This window comes from Xiphophorus hellerii, chromosome 18 (genome assembly GCF_003331165.1).
Source record: "Xiphophorus hellerii strain 12219 chromosome 18, Xiphophorus_hellerii-4.1, whole genome shotgun sequence".
Classification (NCBI taxonomy): Eukaryota; Metazoa; Chordata; class Actinopteri; order Cyprinodontiformes; family Poeciliidae; genus Xiphophorus; species Xiphophorus hellerii.
In genome coordinates, this window is record NC_045689.1 from 16520706 (window position 1) to 16545414 (window position 24709).

Here is a 24709-nt window from a genome sequence, read left to right on the forward strand (position 1 = left end):
GTTTGTGCCAGATTGTAAATATTTATTTTGAAGCAGGTCGACCAGAATCCAGCGCTGTAACGGCTGTTAATTAATGGAGATGCTCATTGTTACTCTTATATCTTGTTTGTCAACAGTCGTCTTTAATAAAGAAACCCGTAAAACAACATATTAATTACTTGTGTGCTAAATAGAGCACTTTGGTAGCAATATTATGTGAGATATTGAAGCTGTGTAATAGCAATGTAATAGTGTAAACAGTGAGAACAGACTGCCTTACAACGTATTAATGCTCAAAAAAGAGCTTGCGGTGATCTGTATTTGTAGTTGTCTGTGTTTAATTTAATTTCAACGAAAACCTGTTTCACCCGTCTGATACTGTTTCATTCTTACCTCTGTATTTAAAATATTTTTAAAGGTAGGATATTCTCTTAAAAGGATTAGTGCAAACATCTGGATAGCTTTTCATTTCAAACGGATAGGATATTCTGAAGTAGGAGGTGATATTTTTGTGTTTTTTGTCGTGTATTTAAATTGTTCCAATGCTATGCTAAGCATAACTCTTAAGCTTTCACTTCAGTCTCGTCACTCAAAGAATGTTATCCAATGATAATATTTAACATTAACACAGCCTGCTGTAGTTTTTGGTTTGTAAACATCATGGTAGAAATTTTAGACGCGTAGCACCGACAGATAGACATAGCCATCTATCTGTGCTACGGTAGGAAAATCTGACTAGATAGCACAGACAAAGCACCATTCCTATGTGACGGCAGCAGCTGATCGCCGTGACGCCGTCACTTGCAAATTTAATGAGTCGCGGACTGCGCTTTTTTTGGGTTTGTTTTTGAACGTGAAGTTGCCTATTTGGGTTTTGAAATAAGCAGAGATTCTTAATAAGCCCCAGAATTTGTCTGACAACCAGTTAGACTCTCCCTGTCCATCATTCGGGAAACATGTGTTTTCATGTGAAGTTAATATATTTGCTGTAAACGATGTCCAGCTTCACGTTGCGCTCCAGAAAGCTGCAAATATCGAGACTAATATGGACAGCACAATAAACGTGAAAACAGCCATGAATGAACGTGTCCATGGAGTTGCGCAATGAAACGCCACTATAATAATTAATATTAAGGTAAGTGTCACAAATCTGTACAGTGGGCCATCCAAGTTGTGAAGCCGCAGGAGAAGCGCTGCGACAGCAAACGCAGGGCCATTACGTAGAACCTGGAGGCTGGAGCAGGGAGGGGGGGAACTCTAAAATCCTACTTAGTTTTCGGACAATAGTGGAACACACAAAAACATGCAAAAATTACTAAGGTTTTTTTTTTGTACTGTTTTAACTATTAAACAATCTCCCCTTCAGTTCAGGAACTGTTAAAATTATTTGAAGACCCACAATCAGCCCACCAGTGGTCCTCATTCTCAGGCGACAAAGACTTTTCTACTATAAATTGAATTTTTTGTTATTGGAATTAGATCTAAGAGAAATTAATTTAATCAAAAATACGCCATGAATATGTGTATGTATTCCATCTTAAATAGGGGTGCACCGATTGCAGTTTTCTGGCTTATCGCCAATTACAGATCTCCCCAAAATTCAGAAAATTGACTCAGATAAATGTATCCTATATGACACATATAAGATATAATGTTACCAGCACTGTTAGAGATGCAATGAGTTCATAGCAGGCGTTCGAATGATCTAATCATATGACTGTTGATCGTAGCAAACTACATTATTAGTATAAATAGAGGGCCCCAAAACCAAATTTCACTTATAGCCCCATAGAGGCCTGGGCCGGGCCTGAATTATTGACATATGCATGGAAAAATAGCTTTTGTTGAAATGCAACAAAAACCTTTCGTACAGGAACACTTGAGCTAAATTGAGACAAAATGTGTACATGGTGCATGTGTGCACATCAAAAATCTTCATAAAATGTGTAGCAAAATTTCTAGTCCAGCAGAGGGAGTCAGAGGAAACTGAATTACAAGCAGACGTTTTTGGTGAGAATGCATTTTTACAGTGGTGAAAATGTAAAGAGACTGTTTTATTATGGCTACAAATAAAACAAACCTTTGCCACTACTGATGTTTAGAAATGTTAATTGATTAGGAATCGAAATGATGGATAACAAAGTGTTTAGTTGTGTTGAGTGTTGACATATGTGTGTTTTCTGGCAGGAACACGTGGCTTTGCAGAGATCCATGATGCCGTAAAGCTGTATCCAGTCAAATTTGTCTGTGTGGACAATAATAAATTCTCCCGGTGACAGAGGGGTGAAGGTATGTGTTTATAATTTAATGCCAGCTGACGCTTCCATACAGGAACACTTGAGCTAAATTGAGACAAAATGTGCACATGGTGCATGTGTACACATTCTTTTTGCTTTGTATTTGTCTGAGTGAACTAGTGTTTACATAAGTTACTTTGAGTTAGCAGATTTATTTTAATGGTGTCTCAAATCTGAATACTTTTTCTTAAAACTACAAACAGGTTTCTTTTGATAAATCTGTTGTCCAGGTCAAGAAGCCAAAGATCACTACCAGTTGACCCTCCAGATATTATGTTTGTGTAGGTTTTTAGTGTTCAGTTGGGTGGTATTGCTAAATGCGTGAATGGAAAGCAACAAAACAATGTCTGTTTTTCTGGTGGATTTCTTAACACTAATACAAAATTGTATTAGCCTTTAAAATGTATGGGTCTCAACATGTGGGACATCTCAAGTGGATTTAATCTTTGAGTTGATCATAACAGTTGAACCTAATATGTGTTTCAGAGTAAATTATTGTAAAGTTCCCATAAGAAGATAATCAAAACTACACTGAAAAAAATTGATTGTTAAAACACATGGTCAGTGTTAGAAAAATGAATGATGTGCCTGTTCTCTGAGTGAGACAGAGAACAGGCACAAGAGGAAGAGTGCAGCACATTGCATGGTTAATGTTTATAAAAATATAACATTATCTGAACTGTTCACACTGCCTTCACGCAAGTGCCAGGTACAGGGGAAAGAGGCCTAAGCCGAACCCTTTTGCAGGGTTGATTTTCTTAAACTTTGTATAGCTATGATCTCACCTTATTGAAGTAATATGTAACTGCAGTGCTAAACTAAATTGTTCTAATTAGATGTAAGTGAAAATGAGACCAATGGGACATCCAAAGGCTCAGGTTTGCTTAGCTAAATCTAAAACTGGGAGAGCAGCTGTTCTAGTTTGTTTCATATAGTTTGTAGCCTGGATGGATTTTCACACACGTATCTATGTATGTCTTTAATTTCAAAACCTTCTCAGTATGTCTTACAACTCTCTCTCATTTCTTTCCTAAATCTTGTCTTGTATTTGATACGCAATACCTTGCAAAAAATATTGTAAGTTTTTCAACCCTTTATGTTGACAGTTTATGTTATTGGCCAACAAAAAGATTTTTTTCTTTTAAAAAAAGAAATCAAATAATCAAAAAAGTGCAACCTTTATTTATATTCAGCCTAATGGGTAAGCACTTTGTAAAACTTTCATTGTACGTATAGCTGGTACGTAGCTATCAGCTTTGCATGCTAACTTTCAGGTAGGTTACTTCTTAACTGGTTACACTGGATTTTATTGAAACAGCAACAATCCAAAGATGCATCACACTTTTTAGATTTGCAATATTATTTGTTTTAAAAACTGCTACCAACCTCTATGCATTTGGCAGTCATGTAAAACTGTAACAAAATAAATTAAAGTTTGTGATTATATGAACAATTGTGCTGGTAGGGTAGGATGGATTTATGGCAAACTTGTTCGTTGAAGCTTAAGAAACACAATGGATGTTGTACTGATTCATACTAGTACTAATTAGCTATGAGACAGTTTATTTATGGGGTCTTGCAATTTTAGTAACATCTTCCTGTGAGTAAAAAAGGAAAGCATTTAAATTGACTTTGTTCTCAGAACTGTTGCTAAAGTTTTTTTTCCCATCACATGAAAAATGCCTCAACTTTGGGGATTGCTAATCGTTTGGGGATTGCTAAACTCCTTAAAAGGAGCCATGTTATTGGGCTCCTTTTAACTTGACTGAACAGAATTATTTTTGCTCTATAAACATAATGAATTTACCCTGAGTCTCTGTGTCAGAGCACACATCGTATATGTTTGCAAAGTGCACTGTATCAGTTTACGTCTCAGCGGAGCTTCAGGATAAAGGCCGGGGATGACGGATTTTGCTTACGGTAGGATTTCCCACTAAGTGATGAAGAAGTAACAGAGAGGTCAGATCAGATAAACTTTGTGTTAGGAATCCTCTGAACCAGGGACCTTGGAAAGCAGCAGATCTTCCAGCTGATGGGCTTTGCATAAGGCCGTGTGACTTCAGTGAAAATGTGTCTACTGTCATTTTACTCAAAACTCCCATGCTACAAATGTAGATCAGAAAGACATCAGTGATCTATTTTTACCCCATTCGGTGGTGAAGACACAAACCCAACACAATTTTTTACCTCATTCTGTGTCGTTAAATATTATCAGCACCCCTGATGAAAATGAATAAAAAGAGAAACGTAACATTTTTATGTCATTAAGTTAATAGAACATAACAGAATTGCAGTAGTACCCTCAGCGATAAATTGTTTTATTTTATTATTAATTTTAATTGGTTGTAGTGTCCACCTAATATTAAATTGTAACCAATGTCCACCTGCTTCTCAATGATAAAAAGTATAATGTGATACTTTCTCTTGGCCACTCATCAAAATGGGAAAGACAAGAGAAAGCTCTTAAAGATCACAATTATGAACTTTGCCACCATAAAGCTAAACACATAATACTGACAGGTTTTCAATCAAAGTATCTGGAAGCACCCTTGATATCCAGCACCCCAACCTTTTCCCCAGTCCACTCTGATTGCTTATGTCCAGTTTGTCCAGTCTGCTTCGATCTCATTACTGGGCTAAATAATTTAATGCTGGTCCTCCGTCACTGATCTATTCACTTGACCTCAGAAGAGTCAAATCTCTAAGTATCTGATTAGATTTCTAGGGGATTCTCAGTCCACAAAGCTTGACCACAAGGAGCTGTTTAATGCATGAGTGCGTTCACATGTCCATGTCTGTTAGCAGATTTACTACCAGTCCAAAATAGCAGTGGATGCAGAATTTCATGCAATAGCTAGTAACGTTTGTAGCTCATCCACACTTTACAGTTTAAATGCTGTTTCTGTTGTCTGCACGATCTTCTCCTTCAAGCCACCCTGTCACCGGTAAAATGTAATATTTTAGTACTTCAAACCTTAAAAGTGGTACAATATTTGATTGTTCTTACCTTTTAGTTTACTTCAAAGTTCTGCCGAATTTGTCAGCGTTAGAGGGAAGGACAAAGTCTGCACTACCTACCTATTATGATTAATCTCATCAGCAGGCAACCATACAAGTAGATAAGAGTAAAGGAGAGAAATAAGGACTAGCTAGAATAACAAGGGTGTTTCTAGTGCTAGAAGGACTCTAGAAATCTGCTCGTACACCTACAGAAAGAGGGAAATTAACAGAATTGAGAAACCATAGCAACAAACAACTTATGTTTATATAATAACATCACTGAAAAGTACATGGAACAAGTTAGTAGGCCTACTTAGTAGAAACTGCAACCCAATGTTAAGTGCATTTGAAAAACACCTTGGTGAGCCTTAGCATGCTTGTGTATAAAGGCTGTTTTGTAACAATGTTCAGTATTGGGTGTGGGGAGCCATAGACCTGCCTACCAGGAGCCACAGATAAACATCCAAAGGCCCCTTCAGCACAGAAACAGAAATCAAATCCAGGACCTTCTTGCCGCAAGAGTGCTACCAACTGTCCCTCTCATACTAATGAAAGGGAATAAAAATAATTACTAGATTTTTGAGAAAGAAATAAACTAGAAGTAGAAATATCAGATTACTGTATCTGTTCATAGTTTAAGAAAAGTGTCTAGACTTTTACATTGCTATGCTTGACAAAGGTGTAAATTAGAGTTTCTCCCCCACTAGCAGTGTGTCTTATTACACAAAGAATGGTGTTAAGACTCTGAGGTGGTCCAGGAAAAGCATAAATATAGAGCCATTATGACATGATGCTGATGACACATATGTGTGTACCTCTGTAACATTTGTGTCTTAATTATAGTAAGTATCTATGCATATGCTCCCGCAGCATTAAAGACATATTTAAATAGGGATGACTTTATTTATTCCTTGTGGTCACTTATTTATTTATTCCAACTGTGTTCATTTACTTTAATTGCATTAACAATCCTTTTTCTTCAATTTCTGTGTTATTTTAGGAGGTGCCTTTTGTGCACAGGTATTATGTATGCAGTCTGTGTGAGTGAGTAAGTGCATGCATTGTTGACGCCCTGGCATGTTTGGCTGCTTCCTTTTAGGTCAGAGCAGGCTGTGACGAGACAAGGAAACTCGGATCTAGTTTCAGACTGGATGAGGCTATAAGAGCACAGAGAGAACACTGCACAGACAAAAAGACAGGCAGTCAAAAGGCATCAAGTAGAATTGAGATCTAACATATCTTAAAGACAGGAGAGGGGTGAAGAAGATAGCTAACTAATTAACCATAGGACAGTCTGAAAACTGGCAGACAAACAGAGAACACCATCCTTAACCAACAGAAGGCAAAGAAGGTTAAAACCAGTACAAATCAAGAGTTTTTTCTGGTTCACCTGAACCTTCCCCAAGACGGGAAGGGCCAACCTCCCGGGCCATGCTAGCAGCGCGGAGCAGCGGAGGAGGTGTTGGGGGGCCTGGTGGACACCAGCCCCCAAATATGCACCGAAGACAGTCGGTGGCCTCTCTCAGTGGTTCCAAAACCCACCGAAGCAACTCCCAAGATGCTAAGCGCAATTCCTTTTCCGGAAAGAAGGTGGCGCAGCAGAGGCATAAAGCAGCGCTGATCAGAGAGTTGGAGACCAGTTGGTACCTTCGAATGTTCGGACTGGGCAAAGAGGAAACCGTTGCAAATAAGACTGGCATGCCCTACAGGTCAGTTAAATCTTGTGAGTGTGAAGAGACACTGTAGCTTCACCAAGGTGTGTCAGGTGTGTTTTCCCTCTTCAGACAGAATACTGTAATCAGTAATGTTTTGTGTGCAACTAACAATGTTTGGGATGGACCAACAATGTTATCCGATGACATGTGCTTCCCTACCCGTCTGTCCAACCATCCGTTTGGGTGTTGTACAAGTCATGCCCGTCATAGTGACCTCCAGATTACACTGGTGTCACCTGATCTGGCTATAATGTTATTAGCATGCATCTGTCTTGCTGGATTTGGCTGTGTTGACATCTTGGACCGCCATGGTGACAAAACATGTTGAGGTTGAAGCGACTGTTTTGATTCTTGTGGGTTTGACTGACCAAGCACAGATGAATTGCTCACTGTTGAATCTCATGTTGGTAATAGTTTTCCCTCATGTTGTCTGGTCTAATAATTTTTACTTATGCAAACAGTTTTAGTTCTGCGTTCTCCTTGTCTGACCCTTTGGTTTTGTCTCATTTCTCTTTTTTTTCTGATTTAAATGCTTCATTTGTTTTTTTCCAATTATTCAAGCCTAGAGCCCAAAAGTTATCCGTTTGTCGCATCGCCTGTTCCCTCTTCTCTTTCCTCTTCCACTTTGTTTACTCCTCTCCCTGGGTTTGGACTTTGTTTGATGTAATTTTTCACAAAAGGAACCAGAACTTTCAGTTCCATGAAAAAAAGACAACTATTGTGTCTCATATGTGTAAAAATATTTACTAAGGGTCACAGAATCATCAGTTCTGTTACTGGAGAAAAGCATTCCCATTTTATGTTGCTTGAAACTACAGATGAATATCAATATTTCTCTTTTAAAGTGGCCCCAAAGCCTCGATACACAGTGAGTCCTTGTGGGAAGAATCAAGAGCTTGTAAAGGATTGAATTTTCTAATTAACTGTAAATATTTTCCAACATTACTTCAGCTCTTAAAAAATGGTTTTCTCAACCAATTACTAGATTCATTCTGAAGTGTCCTATAGGCATTTCTAGCTCTGTTTGATGTATTTGCAGTCAGTCGTTCATGGAAAATCTCAAAAGTTAGGTATTCGTACCCCTGAACTGACTCCTCTTGCATCTAAGAATGAAAATAGATCCAACAGTTCATTTTAAATAAAATAATTATTTACTAAATTTGAAAGAAAATTCCAAGTCATTAATATTAACACAAACACCAAATAAAACTAAGCACTCTGTCTTTAGTTAAGGCTTTCAGACGTTATCTAAGAGTCCTGCTGACATGTTTGTGGCTACACACTTCTCATAATCTTTATTTACAGGCTCATAAAAGGCTCATATGTTAAGAATTTCTCCTGACAGGTGGAGGAGGAGTGTGAAGATGGGGCGATTATCTTTAGTAGCTATGCTTTAGAAGTGATGAGCTTAATGGACTACCAATAAAAAGGACTTCACACTGTGATCCACAGCTAGATCAACAAGACCTCTGCATTCCTGTCTTTACCTCATTACACACACACACCCCAAACTCCCATCAGTTCTGATAATTTTCTTTAGTCTGAACGCCATTATTTTGGTAAAGATTCTGTCTTCTTCATAAAACATCTGATAACAAGTCAGGACCTCTGTTCTCCGTTCTTGCCAGTCAGACACGCACATGCATACGCTCGCACCCACTTGCAAAAATGCCTGCCAGCTCTATTCTCTGAGACCCTGACATGAATGCCAAATGCTTTGGATTTTCTCTGTCATTTAAATCAGAGCAACTTCTACAATTTTTGGCACTCCAGTGACTGCATAAAAACTGGGGCAGAGTATAACCAGAGAAATCCCTGGGATTGTGTAACTCCCTCATAAATGACTGTTTCCCTCTGTCACCCATCCTCCCCTCCCCACTCTAATTTAGTGAAAACCTAATTGCTTTTGACAAAGGTGGAATATTTATGAACTATCCCTAAATCATATTGTTGACCATTAGGAAGTATGATCAACATAATCTGCTATAACAGATTTAATTAACAGTGTGGGACATTAAATGTTGTGTGCGTTTTTGAGTTGAAGTGTCATTTATTTTTCTGAGGTTCTGTATAGTGCTTATCGGTAAGATATCCCTTACCTATAGTTGAAAAATGTCTTATTTCAGCAAGGTTTTTCAAAGTATAAATCAATGTTCAGAGTTGGAACCAAGAGCTAGAGAGATTTATGCTGTCTGTTTTAGCTGGCTTCAGCATTTTCAAACAACTGTACCTGTTCATTCCAGTGGGATGGAAACCTACTGATTTAATCCACACCTTCAGCGAAGCAAAAGCAGGGACTGTTTCAGAAACAGCAAGTACAATTTAACATTAACCTAATGTTAAATTGGTTTATCCATTCCAAAACCAGTTTTGATCAATTTTTTTAAATCGTTGACCTGATGAGTCCAAGTTTCATCTGTCTTGCTGCTTATTTGAGAAGTAAAGATTGTACTCCCTAATTTTTATTTTTCCATCCATTCCGTGCAATGCACCAGTACCTTTGGCATCAAAACAGACCGTCAGCATAATTCAACCACTGAAAACGTTTTTACAGTGTTGCTTTGAAAGCATTCTGTTGACTCCTCCAGAAATACTTCATCTCAGTGCAGCCAAGTAGCTCAATCTCTGGTTCTTCGGTAGCTCGATAACAGCTGCAAATTTCAGTCAGGCTAGAGGGTGTTTATGGTTGAGCCGATTTTCTCTTTCAGATGACGTTACAACAAAACTCCGTTCAATGTGAAAGGAACCCCTTTGTAGTTTTCTTTTTTAAAAAATTTATATTTTAAAAACTGTGCAATGTATAACTTTCTAAAGAAGCCCAAGCCCTTAGCACTACGAGCTGAAACTATCTGAAAACATTGCACTCATAGCACCGCCTTTAATATAACCCTGGAGCCCAAAAAGGAAACTTGTGTGAGTAGTAGACCCAAGTTGTTCTGGCCCAGATCATCCTAAAACTGTCCCTGGTTCCCAAGTTAGTTTTAAATCTCCTAACAATGTTTATTTCCTCTGAGGAGAGCAGTGTTGGTTTGCGTGCCTCAACAGCATAATGATCCCAAACACACATCACAACTGTTATACGAATGAATGAATCTTTCTGAAAGCATGTGGTTTCTCTGTAAACTGCTAAGGAATATTTAACCAAATATGTTCATTCTTACCCTGTGGGGCACAGGAAAGCTCCGATAAGTCCAACTCTGTTACCCACATTCTTTAGAAATTGCAGAATTTATTTTGTATTTTCTAAAGAAAGAATGGCACATGCCTGTCAGCGTATATAAACTTCTCACCACAACTGCATTTTGGTGTTTATTTTTATTTTCTTGTCATATATGCTCTGAGTAGTAAAAACGGCTGCTGTTAGCTGGACCATCAGGCATTGGTCCAATTTCAAGTTGGCGAGTCCATCACTGGAGCCAACAATATCGCTCATCTACTTTGACAAGGCAGTGGAATTAGGTTTCCTAATGCCATTGGCAGCAGGTGTGACAATGCTGTGGAAACATGACTCTGTTGTACAGAGAACAGCAGCACGTGTTCCTGTAGAACCTGTTGGATGAAGCGTGGAGCTGGTGCCAAGATTGGCACGTTTCTCTCATGCAGCAGCTACGCTTTTGGACTTTTAAATGTAGCTGAGATTTGTAACTACATTAATGTGAGTTTTGTTCAACAAAACAACAAATTATTAAGGTGAGATTCCTGAACAGCTCTTAAAATAGAAGTCACACTCAAGCTGCACTTAATGTTTGTTTCCCAAACAGTTTTTAGCTTGATAATGCAACATTTACTCTACTCTCACTGGTCATCATTAAGGTTTTGACTTTCAATAAACAATGGGATTTAATGGATGATGTAGGCCAACACACTGGTGTTAAACAGGAACAGGACAGTCCCTCAGGGCTGGAGACTGATTACTGCCATTATTATCGCAGCCGCTCAGTCAAATGGTGAGGAGAAAAGCTCAGTTGTTCAAGTAAACAATGTAAAAACAAATTTTTATGTCCTGCAGTATTCAACAACCTCTTGTAAAGCGTCCTATGTTTAATCTTTTTCACTAAAAGAAAATCAAGAGGAACAATTTTCTGTGCTGCTCGTTCTATTTCTGTCGCACTGTGGACACTGGATAATTGTCATGGAGCACAATGATTATAACAACGATTCACTTGGGGGAGCGAGCACGAGGGGGAGGAAGGGTAGAAATAAAAGATAGAAAACGACAGCTAATTAGTCTCAAGGAGCATGAAGCTGATTGTAGAAGCTTAGAGAGGAAATGTGTGGAACAATAAGTGAAGACAGAGACAAGTGAGACAGAACCCTGGCTGTCTAAAGCTGTGAAGCAGAGTTCAGTTTGTTTCTGGATGGTCCTCTTCATGGCCTCCCCCTCTGCTTCTCTGCTCTGCCTTTTTTGGTGTTCTTGTCAGCAGCTCACCTATATACATGATGAGCAGCTCGAAGGCAAACGCCAGGAGTCATAACAGAAGTGAGACAAAAAAATCCAGAGAAAGAGCAACAAAACATCAACATCAACCAAAATCAATTTCTGTTTTGATAATACTTTAGTTTTTCTATTGAACACGTGACCATGCAAAGCCTCCATCTGTATGGATCCCATGTCTATAAATACATGCTAAACACACTTAGGCACTGCATAAACTCAGCTGACATTCCTGACGCCTGGCTGGATCAGTTTTTCCATCGACCCTGCTGGACAACAAACGCAGCTGCCCCCCCCACCCCCCTGCCTCCACCGACCTCTCTGCCTAATTCTGTGTGCTCAGATGTGCATGCACTCGCTTTCACCTTGGCAATGCTGAAAACCTTTTTTAGTTTATAAATATCTATGCTGCATAAAAAAATGGAGGCTCTGAGGCATAATGGGGGTCATGACTGAATAAGTGCAAATCACTTTTGTTGCTAAGAAGGTCAAAGACCTGAAATGTGAAACATTTTGGGGTCAGGAGAGAATACATTCACATTTTTCATCTCATGATACGATGCTTTTCCAACAATGTTTATGAATTTATTACAGACATCAACAATAATACGAGTTTAAAGATAGATGGATAGATAACAGACAATGCTGGAATCTTGCATTGTTCTAGTAAAAGTAAACTTTTTTGCAGGTTTTAAATTATGATTTTTAAGAATGGATGCAAAGCTTAAAGAGAGGAAAGGGTATTAAATAAAAATCAATATTCTGATCTTTATATTCTTTATATCATGTTATGTTATTTCCTCATCAAAGATATACCTAATGTGTTGCTTTGATTCTTTCATGGATGTTTGAGAAATCATTTAATCTCCTGTTGCAGCAATCCCTTCATTGATCTGAAGTGCTTCCTCTCATCTTTTCCACAAAGCTCTTCTTTGGAGCTGCAGTCTCCTACCGCATACTTTCCCTTCAGCTCCTCCAGACTAGCGGCAGCAGCAATTAGCAAACACCTGGCGGAACATGTGTGTCTGCTGAGCTTATGATACGGACTACTTCTCAGTCCATTGCTCCTATGAATGATTGTAAACGGCATAATGGAGGAGCATTTCTGTGGTGATGTGAATGTCGGGAAGAATAGAGGCTTCTTAAAGAGACACAGGGCCATTTTCAAGGAACACAATTGTGAAGTGAAATTTTGTTTAAGTTGTGTTTGATGTTCAGCATTTGATTCTGCTGTAAAATGGCACCATGTGCATGGAAAGTGCATACCACATCTTTATGAAAACCTACAGAAAAACCAGTGACCTAAGAAACCAAAGAATAAATGTGGATTTATTCTGAAGCAGTGCATGAATGAAAGCATCCATCATTTGCCTGCATGTGCGGATCTGCAGAAAGAGTGACAGAGTGTATCTGAACACAGATTTCCTCATATGGGAGAACGGCATTTTTCTTCATTCCTACAATCCACTGGAGGACCAGACATGATGTCACTGAACGTTCTCATGAGAGGACCAAGGGGGTGTGTTTGTGTGTGTAAGCAAAGAGAAAAAAGCAGCTTCCCCTCTTCATTATGGTGGTTCACCTTGTTAAAAACATGTCCTCCAACAGGGTGAAACTGTGCATAACATGCTGCTGGGTGTGTACGACAAAGTGTTTGAGAGTTGTTTTTTTAATTTCAGATGTTTATTGTGGACAAAACTCCACTACGATTTAAGAGGTGGACAGATAAGGAGATGGAATGGTAGGAAATACAAGATAAAAATGAAAACAAATGAATATATGTTTAAGAAAAACTTTTTATAGTAGCTTTGTAACATTAAAACGTTTGAATAAAGCTAATATATGGGGTACGACCCCATACAAAACGTACAAGACAAATGTTAAGAGGAAGATGGAGACAAGAAAGGAAACCAGGAGTTGGGAAAGAGCTTGTGACGTAGGGAATACTGGGAGACAAAGGAAGGATGATGAGGAAAATGAGAATGGGAGAACGGATAAAAGGGAGTTGAGGGGGAAAAAAAGGCTAAAAGGAATGAGAGAGTAAAAGAAACCAATGGAGAGAGAGAACGACAGAAAGAGAGAGAGAGGTGGGGGGGGTGGAAATGGAGGGAGGGAGAAAAATAACGTCCCAGATTCCCAGACCATTTAATAGGGAGCAAAACCAAACTGAGCTTATGTTGTAGTCTGGCTGAGCAAGGGGCAAAGTGACAGCATGAGTGCATGTTTTGTGTGTGTGAGAGCGATAAGAGGGGGGGAAGAGTCAGAGTTATCTGTGAGTGCATGTTGCCACTCTGTGTCTACATGTGGGGTTTGACAACATATGTGGCCCAGCGCATCGAGATGTACATGTAAGGAAAAATCAGTTTTCACTGAGTGGACATGCGGCTGCCTGCACGTTGATTGGACTCCATTCATTTTGTTGCTTTTTTTTCTCCCTTGGAGTATTTTAAGCTACTTCTTTTTTTCTCTTTTTTAAATTAGAGAGTTAAAAAAAATCATTTTGTGTTTTGTTTGGAGATAAATTTTCTACTGTTAGGTTTTCATCAAAAGCTGACGTACTCCCACTCCTCAGCACTGCGTAGGGCTGAGTGGGCGAGGGGCCTACCTGGATTACTTGGAGCTTAGATGTTTGTGGGGCACACAAACAGGAGAAAAGAGAGACTGAAAGAGAAGATAAAGTGACAAAGACAGATTGAAGATGTACCTGTACAAAGCAACATGCCCGGAGATCCCCAACCCGAAGCAGAAGAATTCCAGGAATCCTGGTGGAGTCGGAGTCCCGACCCAGGGCCTGGGTCAGGGGAGACTGATCAAGCAGGTGTCCATGGGGCCGGGGTCACAGTCTTATGCCCCTGTGATGCTGTGGGCCACAAACAAAGCCAACAATGCAGGGCAGCTCAAACAGCTGGAGGAGTTTCTCAACTTCCATTCGCTGTCTTTGCACGACACTGTGAGGAGTCAGACTGGCATGGTCTACAGGTAACCCTACCTGGCTTTTTTTCAAATTTGCAGTCCACTTACCTCTGAAATCAGTGTGTAGGTTAGGAAAAGGGGCTGTGTAATATCTCCTGTCTCTTTGTGAAAGGAATTTAAGAGAAAAAGCTTTCAGAACATTTGCAGAGAGAAAAAGAACTGCAATCACTCCTGCATTGGTTTTATGCACTTCAATGTTCTTTAATATTCACTTGAATATGCTGTTCACAATGCATTACACGGACTGTTGAGCTCACTTTAAATCTAAATCTTTATGGTTCTTAAACAGTTTGAGAGAAAGGAAATAGATGTTTGGTTGTTTTTTTAACTGAGTTACATACCTTAAAGTTGACACAAACTAAAACTTTAACAAAATGCAAATGAAAGTAATCTTAATCTTCTACCATTAAACATTAATAGAAATTTATAATATTTTGCATCAAATGCCCCTTTCCCTTTCTAATTTTACATTACCTTTAGCAGGTTTGTATTGTGGACACACAATAGAAGCATAAATCATGACAACAATAATTCGGCTCAGATCTGCATTTTAAAAGCAGGTTTTTACCTGATTGGCTTAATAGTCGACTGTAATCAGAATGTCAGCACTAGATAACAGATAACAGGATTAAATCATCTTCCTGTTAAAGGTCTATTATTAAATAATTGCTTTGAATGTAATCCAGTTTCTGTTAGTACGGCGCTGGTGGAAACGACTGTTCTGTGCTTGTTGTTCAGAGGGTTTGTCATGTCTGTGAGTAGGCATCATGGTTCTAGTGAGTGGTTTGAGTGGATGTGACTGGGACTGTTGATCGCTGCTCAACCCTCAGGCAAGGAAGCAGCATGTAGCTGCCTTGCACACACTGAACTGTCTTTGGTAGGATGGAAAAGAAGCTGTGCAGAACGAGGGATTTTATCTTTATGTTATCCTTTTCATGCTTGATTTACTCTAGATCATAACACTTCAATAACAGCAGCACAAGACTTTTTTTTAATCTACCTGCAAAAATATTGTGTTTGCGTTTACAGGGGGCTGTACTCTGTGATTTTAAGATGTGTGTGCATTAGGGTTTTATATTTGGAGAGGCTGCCGGCTTAACTTTTCCATGAATGACTGTATGCTTTGGTCATTTTGAATAGTCCGTTTATCCCCCTGGGCTTTCTCTCAATTCTCTGCTAAATTCTGCCAACATACTTGAATGTATTACAGTCAGAGTAATAATAACGTGACCTAAACCTATGCTACAGTTGCGCTGGCCTAAAAAAACTGGCAGCTGTTTCCATTAATAAACCAAGAAATGAAGAAGATCTTTTTCTGCATCAACCTGCTTATGGGAGCTGATGCTTTCCAGATTTTCCTGCAATACCTCATGCAAATGTATGCCTAAACATTTGGCATTATAAGAGCCTAATAAAATGGCTCGTAAATAATTGAGGATCAGAAGTAAAGACTCCTGCGTTAATCAAAGTCACAACAAAAAGGAACATTTATATGCAATGCCATCACTTTCTTCTCTAGCTTAACCACCAGGATGTTGTACTTCTTTTATTGCTTTTGCAAATCAATCATGATGTACACAATTTGCCTTTTTTAACACAAGAATATGTAATGTAAAATAAGTGATTTCATAAATATTCACCTGCTTTAAATCAGTATTTAGTAAATGCACCTTTGGTTGGAATCACAGCATGGAGTGGATAGGTCTGTCAGGCTTTTTGGATTCTGCATTTTTAATCCATTCTTCCTTCCATGACTGTTCATATTCTGTCAGGTTGTGTAGAGATCAGCTGTGAAAATCCCCTTTTCAAGTCACAAATTGTCTATCAGATTTAGGTCTGGGCTTTGAGTAGGCCACTCCAGAGCTTCCACCTTGTTGTCCTCAAATTATATCTGTGTAGCTTTAGCTGGATGGTTTGGGTCATTGTCTTGCTGGGAAATAAATGTCCTCTGAAGCCACAGTTCTCCTACAAATGGAAACAAATTGTCCTCCAGGATTTTCTCATATTTGCTGCCTTCATTTGACCTTCTACCTTTACAAGCTTTCTAACGGCACATTAATAAAAACTCTCCACTCTGTTGTGATTTATGGATTTAGTGTGCTACTCTTAGGAATATCAGTAGTCACCATCTGCCCTTTCACTACTTTGTGGAGGAAAGCTATTTATTAGTCAGGCTATCTGCTCAGGTCACTAGCCTGCAGTCAGACATGCTCCCCGTAGCTGGCCAATTGTAGTTTTAAACAGTAACATTATTTCAATAAGAGTGATAGTGCCCAGGTTAAAAGGGAGGTGTTCACTTTGTGGCAACCAGAAATATTTTCATCCAAATATTTCTTTCTTATAAGTGAGGAAAAAACGTTTAACCTTCTTTCAACCGGTAGATGGTAGTACCCAGCAAAAGATGAGGGGTGGGCATCTTTAAACAGCTAGTCTTCAAGTTGACACATTTTTCTGTCAAAGAGCAGAAACTGTATCAATCTATAACTGCAACACCTGCCAATACCTGCTTATGTATCATCTAAATCTCATGGTAAAAGCCTTGATATGTTAAAAACCTACCTTTCAAATGTGAAGGGCTTCTTTTATGTTTTCTTGAAACCTTTTTTATTTACATTTTTCAGAAACAGAATAAAACAGGAGCACAAAAAGCAATCAAGATTTGTGCAATTTTAATCAGCTCAGAGTTAAACAGATGGTTCTTTTTCTAAGCGTTTCAGTTCTGAAAGTTTCAAGCAAAGAAATGCAGCATTTCTGCATGCACACACATTTATATTATTGTTAGTGTTAAGGCTATGAGCTGTGGTGACAGTTGGCTGTTGTTCAGTTCAGAGCATTTGCATTAAACATTTCCTCCAGGCTGATGCGGCCAATGTTAACACTAATTATGTAATGATGAGGACCAGATACTGCTGCTATGTGTAGTACTTTGTGAGGCCTGTGAGGAAAGCTTTTTTCCTAGAAACGTATACTAAAATAAAGACTTCAGAAATGGATATTGACAGCCCGCCAGCACACGTGTCTTTCTACAACACAGCCTGGATTCACTCTGACTTCACTTTGTCTGTTTTCTCATTTGCTTTATTTGTGTGAAATAAGATGCAGCTGTTGCAGTTTCCTGTGACATTTTCTGGAATATTTCTGCTTTTTTTTAACTTGCAAAATACACCATAATGCCTGGTATGCTTTTTATGTGACGTTATTAATCTGGGAGAAAAAACAGGCTTTCTTTTAAAAGACAAAAAGCAGAAACCTTGCACATCCCCTTTTAACCTAAATGCCAGTGAGCCAAAAGCACTCTTCTGATTTTTGATTACTTTCACTGAATTAAAGGGCATCAATTCAATCAGCCAAGTGGAAAGATTAATCAAAAGCCCATGATATTGTTGGATACAGAGGAGAGTGAAGGCTTGAGGGAGGAAGTGAAGTGACGTGTAAGCCTCTAGGGGGCAGACAGACATATTACGGGACATATGGTTTGTGCTTGTGTGTTGCGGTATCTAGGCACTCACTCTGTGAGGTGAATATACAGGAAATTATAAAAATTTACTGCCAAAACTCGATTTGATAGGAATGAACTAAAATTCAGTGAAACATCCTCCATAAATTGATGGTGTGTGTGCATGTGTGAGATTCTCCGACCCTCTGGATGCTTCTCAATCCCTCTGATTAAATGAGCTAAGCCTGCTTCCAGACAGCAATTTAAAGGTGATGGAGTTAATGCCCTCACAGTTGCGTCCTCACTCTGCGGCCCCTCACTTTGCAGGCTTATTTCTTGTCTGAAATGTGCGGCATTGTTGTGCTCACATCTATTTTTGACATCATAAAGTTTATGTTGTAGTCAAAAGATAAAAAAATATTATGTTGAATAAGTATCTGTTAATGTGTAATAAGTATTCCCATTAGGATACCATAATAAAAATTTTTTGGATTTTGCATTTTTACCTACTGGCGTCAACTCCAGCCTGTTGTACAATTTATCTATTTGTGAGTTTCTCTGTGGACTTTAACTCCACAGTATTTACAGAAACTTTTCCTATTTCTGGATTTTTTGTTGTTGTAGTGCATGCCTAAAATATTTGAGAGAAACACTCTGACATAAGCACAATACTACTTCTCACGCCAAGGGTTGTTTGTAAAGCACAAGCCCAAAGCTGAACAGTCTGCATATGGTCACGTTCATGTTTGAACTCACCTTTCACACACACCGCAGACCATCTGGGGGACACTTCCACTTAAGTTTGCGTCTCGCTGGGGTCCAGACTTCGTTCCTGCATCCTTCGTTAATAAAATGGTCATAGAGAAGGGGCCGCACCTTTCTGCTGTCCTCCATGGACAGCCACTTTCCAATTTCAATGCAGGAGTTTTTAGGCATTTGACATGTAATGTTTCAATTGTTGATGGTATGGTGTTTTCTATGACTGTGTTTTTATGATGTGTAGCACTGTGATTGATTGAATTATTGCAGGTATTTTGTGAAGAGTCATACAAATTTACAACATGTCTGATAAATACTCAAAAATATTTATGTCTCCTCTGTATACAAAACCGGATAGTTGTATGTGGCTGCAAGTTTAATTTTGTTTGCAGTTGAAGCAGGGACGCCTCCTTGCAAACAAGACTACACAACTACTACAATAAGAGCTGATTTTGACGCATTGGGTGAAGTAAGGGAGACCTAAAGGGAGAACTTACTTATACCTCCACCTGACAGTGGAGGAATAAGAAGTGACAAAAGGCAGGGCCAAGTTCTCTAGTGTGTCAGATATTTAAGAAATCAGCAGGGATTAGTGCAGACTGTTTGCGTAGCATAATTTGGGATTGTGAAGCATAATAGCTGGATCACTGCTCTGTAACATTTACAGAAGTTAGAAAACAGCTGCTGCTGTTATTTATTTATTTTTTTTACAGTGGTTTATCTACATAGTCAAAGGCAGATATGTGAATTTCAAACACTTTTGTTTTGTAGGCTAAAACACAACAGGCTGAGAGAACACCAATAGTTTTTGTGTTCTCTTATTCTTACTTAAAACAAAATAACCAAGTCATGTGAGCTTCAATGTGTTTTTACTGCAAACTACAAGTTTTCGGTCACTGCACCGTGCATATTTAAAACGTTTGTTTGCTTCTGCCTGTGTTCTTAAGTAGAAACTGACCAGGGACACTCTTTTTATTAATTATGGTGCCAAACAGATGGAAACACCATAAAACAAAATCTAAAGCATTGTTTCTCTACCTTTTTTGGGTCAGCGCCCCTCTATCCATTACACAGGTTCCTTACCGCCCTCCATCAAAGATTTGCAGGCTACTTTGCACTGATTATTTTATTGTTAATATTACTATCACTATTGTTGATGTATTAATTTTTATGGTTGTATCTGTATTTATCATCAAAAATAATTTTCCAGAGAACAGAAAACCGATGGGAATAATTTTTTTTTTTACAAGTGTCTATGGAAAATTCAATGGACATTCAACTTAAAATTGGTAGACCTATCAGCAGCCAATCAGAGTGGAAAAAAATTATTCTGTGCCATTTTCTGATGTTAGTTGTTATATATTGCACAAAATGACCAGATAAAAGATGTACAACAATGCCAGTTTAAACTTTGAACCATTTGCAAAAGATTGTGCTGTGCAACATTAAAACATGGGCGATGTTTAGCGATGTTTCACTGAATTTTACCGGTACCGCCGCCCCCGTTGAGAAACGCTAGTCTAAAGCCTTGGTTGCTTGTTTGTTGATATGGGCAACATGAAAACACCAATGTAAGAGGGATTTAAAGTTAAGAAATATACTATATCAAAAGTATTTTCTCCCCCATCCAGTTAAATGAAATCTGATTCTCCAATCTCTTCTATGGCCATGGGTCCATAAAACTAAGCACCTAACCAGAAACATTTGTGAAGATTCATCTCTAGATCAGTAGAAAGATGTTCTATGGAGTAATAAATAAAGCCTCTTTGTCTGTAAATCAAATGTACAAGTCAGTCTTTGTCAGCTGCCAGGAGAAGAGCGATTATCTAAATGTGCTGTATCAAGTGTGAGGGTGCAGATGCCAGGGTTTTTTTTTCAGGGGTCGTATGAACAATTGTGGTGAGGAAGAATCTGATTGCTCTGCAGAGCTCTGACCTCAGTTATGATCGGCAACAAGCAATCTTTCCCACTCTATTGTGTTACATGTTTATGGCTGTAGGTTTAATTTTGTTTGTAGTCATTTTATAGGTGTGTGGGCATGGTTTACATTATTCCTTGAAGGCTGTAATGGGTGACTGAACACAGTTGGCATGCTTCTAGAGAACAAGCACGAGTGAGCACACACTGACACAATCGCGACACTTGCGGTTGGACGCACAAACGTACACATGCAGATAAATGCGTCATTTGCTCATCCTTTATTCATCTTGGAAAACGAGTGAATATTTAACAGAAGAGCTGGTGTCCTTTTTGAATACTTAATTGCTCAGACGGACACAGAAACCTACATTTGCGTTGTGCATGTGTGTGTAGACTGGCTTCCAACTGCATATCCACATTACATACGTAGTTATGGTTATTAGAGAATTTAAGCACAATTTTCTGCATTGATTAATTTGTTCAGATCACTGAGGTTGAATTAAGCATTAATTCAAACTATGAACGTGTTTAATGGTTTTTGGCTAAGACAAAATGTCCCAAAAACGTTTTTGTATTTTATTAGAGTATAAATAAGGAATGTAGAGAAGGGGATTGTGCTAAAAGTACTTCATGTATACTGATATCTTGTATAAATGCAGGTGGGTGTGTTAAACCGTGAAGGGCTTTACACAAAGGCCATTAGATCGACCAAGATCCTGTGACACCTGTGGCTTGAATGCAAGAAGTGATAAATTACTCTAGACAAAGAGACAGAGAGCATCACCTTCTTTTTTGTAACTAGAAAAGTTGCTAAAGTGGCTCTATGTACAAAATATTGAGGATTTATATGTTACGTTTCAAGTGTTTAAGAAGGAATTATACTTCCTCAATCCGTTTTTGCATTTTCTGGCGATATGAGTATTTTGAGGAGCGTTTAACAGAAGTGTTAGAAATTACGTACATTTGTATGATTCTTCACAAAATTCCTACAAGCCTTGCTATTTGGGAACATTGTGGCTTCTTATTCAGCTACAACAAGGATGGAAATAAAAAATATACATGTTTGTTTGTTTCTCTTGACTGAACATACAAAAAAAAGCATTGAACAGTGACTAAAACAGCTGAATTGCTGTATATTATTAACTTCCAAACAATAGTTACAGACTGAGAACCACTGATCCAAATAACTGCAAGCCTAAGAATGTTCTTTTTTTATATATAAGTCTAAGTAAACCAGATAAAAAGGCAAAATGGATAGATAAAACAATCTACAGTTCTGTCAGAATTAAAATTTATCTCACATAATGAGCCTTCACCTAATAAAAAAAGCTTTTCAAAATTAATATTTTATAAATGAAGAATTTAAGTCAAATTCAACAAGCTCCATAAAGGCTTATGATATTGAAAATATTAAAATATATGTAAAAACAAGCCTCATCCAGAAGTTGACTGCAGTTTTTAAAATTCAAAATAGTATTCAGTAAATTTTCCATTACAAAGAAAAAAGGTTGATTTTCCCAGTAGTGTAGTGATAATGGATTTATTAAAGATTTATTCCTAAAGTACTAAAGAACTCAAACATCTCTGGTTCATTAAATACCAATTAACTAATTCACAATTTTTCCTGGATTCCAGTCAATAAATCAGCTTTACAGCTTTAAGAAAGATGATTAAACTCTTCCTGCAATCACCTACTATTCCCAGCACATACTGTACATACGGCTTTGGTGTTTCACGTATGTCAGCACTAGCTGACTGCGTGAATCAATAGGAAATCAGATTGTCCTATTGACATATTCATTCAGGAATAGTGCCAGGCTGCTGTCAGTGCTGATCATTGCTTGGCTGAGCAATCTCCAAAGCTTTCCCAGCTTATAAAAGGTCTTTTCTTTTCAAGTGTGAGAAATCTGAACCAGGACTCAGAAAATCAGAATATGACTTTAAGTAAACAAAGCAATATTGTCAGCATGGTGGAGTACATCCTAATTAATGTTGGTTGATCAATTATCAGCTTTTAAATTCCTGTCTTTCTACTCTTTATCTTGGCATCCGACTGCTTGGCCCTCCTCTCCTGGCTTAGTATTTGTCCATTATTAATGAGGACTGATAAAGTTTTCTTTAGGAAGCAGCTCTCTCCTTGAGTCTCAATGAGGTTGTATAAGAATAACAACCCCTGCAGAGCTTCATCTTACTCTCCCACACATAGGAGAAGGCACCTGGCCAAGTTCAGCCTTGTGGTTATTACTCTCCAAGACGCTTACACACACACACAAACGTACACACACAGACGCAATCTTGTTCTATAAATCTATTAAGTGATGTTCAAGGTGACTTCCATTTCTGGCCGAGCTAAAGTGCCACGGCTCTAAACGACATCTTGTAATATCTTTGGACATATGAAGCATTTGTAATAATAGATGTGTGCTTAAGGGCAGAAGATTCATCTTTTCTCTGTTTAATTATGTTTTTACAACATGTCTTTAGGAATATAGCTGCCATCAAACACTCGGTTTGGTGTGTAGAAAGCAGGATGGGTAACTGCGTGGGTGTACTTTAGAGCCCTTGGGGGGAAACTAGAGACTCTGTGGATCAGTAAGGCACAATTATAGGAAAATGAAGAAAGCAAATGAGAGTCCTTAGAGACTGGAAAGGAGATCAAAAGAGAGAAGCAAAGAGAAACCCAGGAGGTGTGTTTGTAGTATACTTTGTGGTGTTCTTTCTTTATATTGCCACAAGGGGGAGCTGTGAACCCACTGAATTAGCAAGATTTTTACTTGTTTGGGTGAGCTGATGAGCATTTTCTCATTGTAGATTGCAAATGTGAGCCTTTACTCCTGCCACCTTGATGTCTGCTGATGAAACTGCACATCTTTACAGGAGTAGCATCATGGTGCCCAATGCTTTATTCATGAGTGTCATAAATGCTGTCACTGTCTGAGATGCTTAAAGTCAATTATTCATGTGTGCCATGAAATAGCCCCATGTGCGCTGTGCTTTGTTTGCCTAGAGATGAGGGAATGTTTTGACCAAGGCAGGTCCTGCGGTGCTCCTGCAGAGGTGGAATCGGTTGTGCTGTCACCTGCTTGTCATTTGAAGAAACAACTTTCAAGCTCTGCTCAATATCATATCCAACAAAGCACCTTTATAAAATGAGGTGTGACGTCATGTTGGAACTATCTACTTAAACATTATTCAAAGACGACACAAGTACATACAAAAGAAAGTTTTAAATGAAAGTGTTTATTATTGTGGGAGAAAAAAAATCCAAACATACATGACCCTGTGTGAAAAAGTGATTGGCCCCACTGTTCAAATATAACTTAAACGTGGTTTATCACACCTGAGTTCACTGTCTCTAGCATCACGCATCGACCATAAGAAAGGGACTGGCCTGCGTGGCAGAGTTCTAAGGCAAAAACCACTGCTGAGCAAAAAGTAACATTACGTTTTGTCTTAACATATTATAGTATTAAATTATATATTAAAGTATTATATATACGTACCATAAGCCTGTAAGAATAATTTTAACCTTATGTCATCTTTGAGAATTATTTAAATACACAGATAATCTCTCTGTGCTGTTTTCACGGAATTGCATTCAGAGATTATTTCATGTTTCCGAGTGTTGTTACTTGTAACATGATTTACATTGATTTTCCTCCTACCAAATCACACTTATGAAAGCAATCATCATTGTTTCTAAACAGACACGTTTGTTACATCCTATGTCACAAGTTGCATGTGTTTTAAGAAATATGTTTTATAGGACGTGGTGCAGAAACCAGCAAAAGATAAGATTAGATTTACTGAGTAACCTGTCTTTATATAAATATGTACTTGCTGTAACAAGTTAATTGCACATTTGAGACTTGAATAAAGTGGTACTGAACCTTATAGTTTACAAAATAAAACATAATTTCAAGCCCAAAACTATTCACACCCTTCCTAGCTTTAAATCTAAATCCACCAGAAATATTAATTATTTGTGGTGTAACTCTAAGTACAGTTTTTATGTTAACAATAATTCAACTCACTTTCATTTTAGTGATTATTAAAGCCACATTAAAGTCCCTATTAGAGTAGTTAATTGGTTTGTTGGGATGTAAGAGCTCTCCTCATTACTGTTTCTCCTTCCCATTATCTTTAAGTAGATTCATACTAAAGCTTCATGATTTAAGTGCTAAAGCTAATAATT

At 38.3% G+C, this 24709-nt stretch overlaps 1 protein-coding gene across 2 annotated transcripts in view; it reads left to right on the top strand.

Moving 5' to 3' along the window:
• The first annotated feature begins 6467 nt into the window (after nucleotides 1-6467).
• kcnab1a (potassium voltage-gated channel subfamily A regulatory beta subunit 1a) overlaps nucleotides 6468-24709 on the top strand; it is a 102653-nt gene continuing 84411 nt past the window's right edge. The window contains exon 1 of one of the 2 annotated variants that reach the window (XM_032545455.1): nucleotides 6468-6985. In XM_032545455.1, the coding sequence (XP_032401346.1) occupies nucleotides 6708-6985 (278 nt within the window). In that variant the 5' untranslated portion in view covers nucleotides 6468-6707. Of the gene's footprint in view, nucleotides 6986-13888; nucleotides 14406-24709 lie in introns of those variants that run through there. The other variant, XM_032545454.1, reaches the window with a different exon arrangement.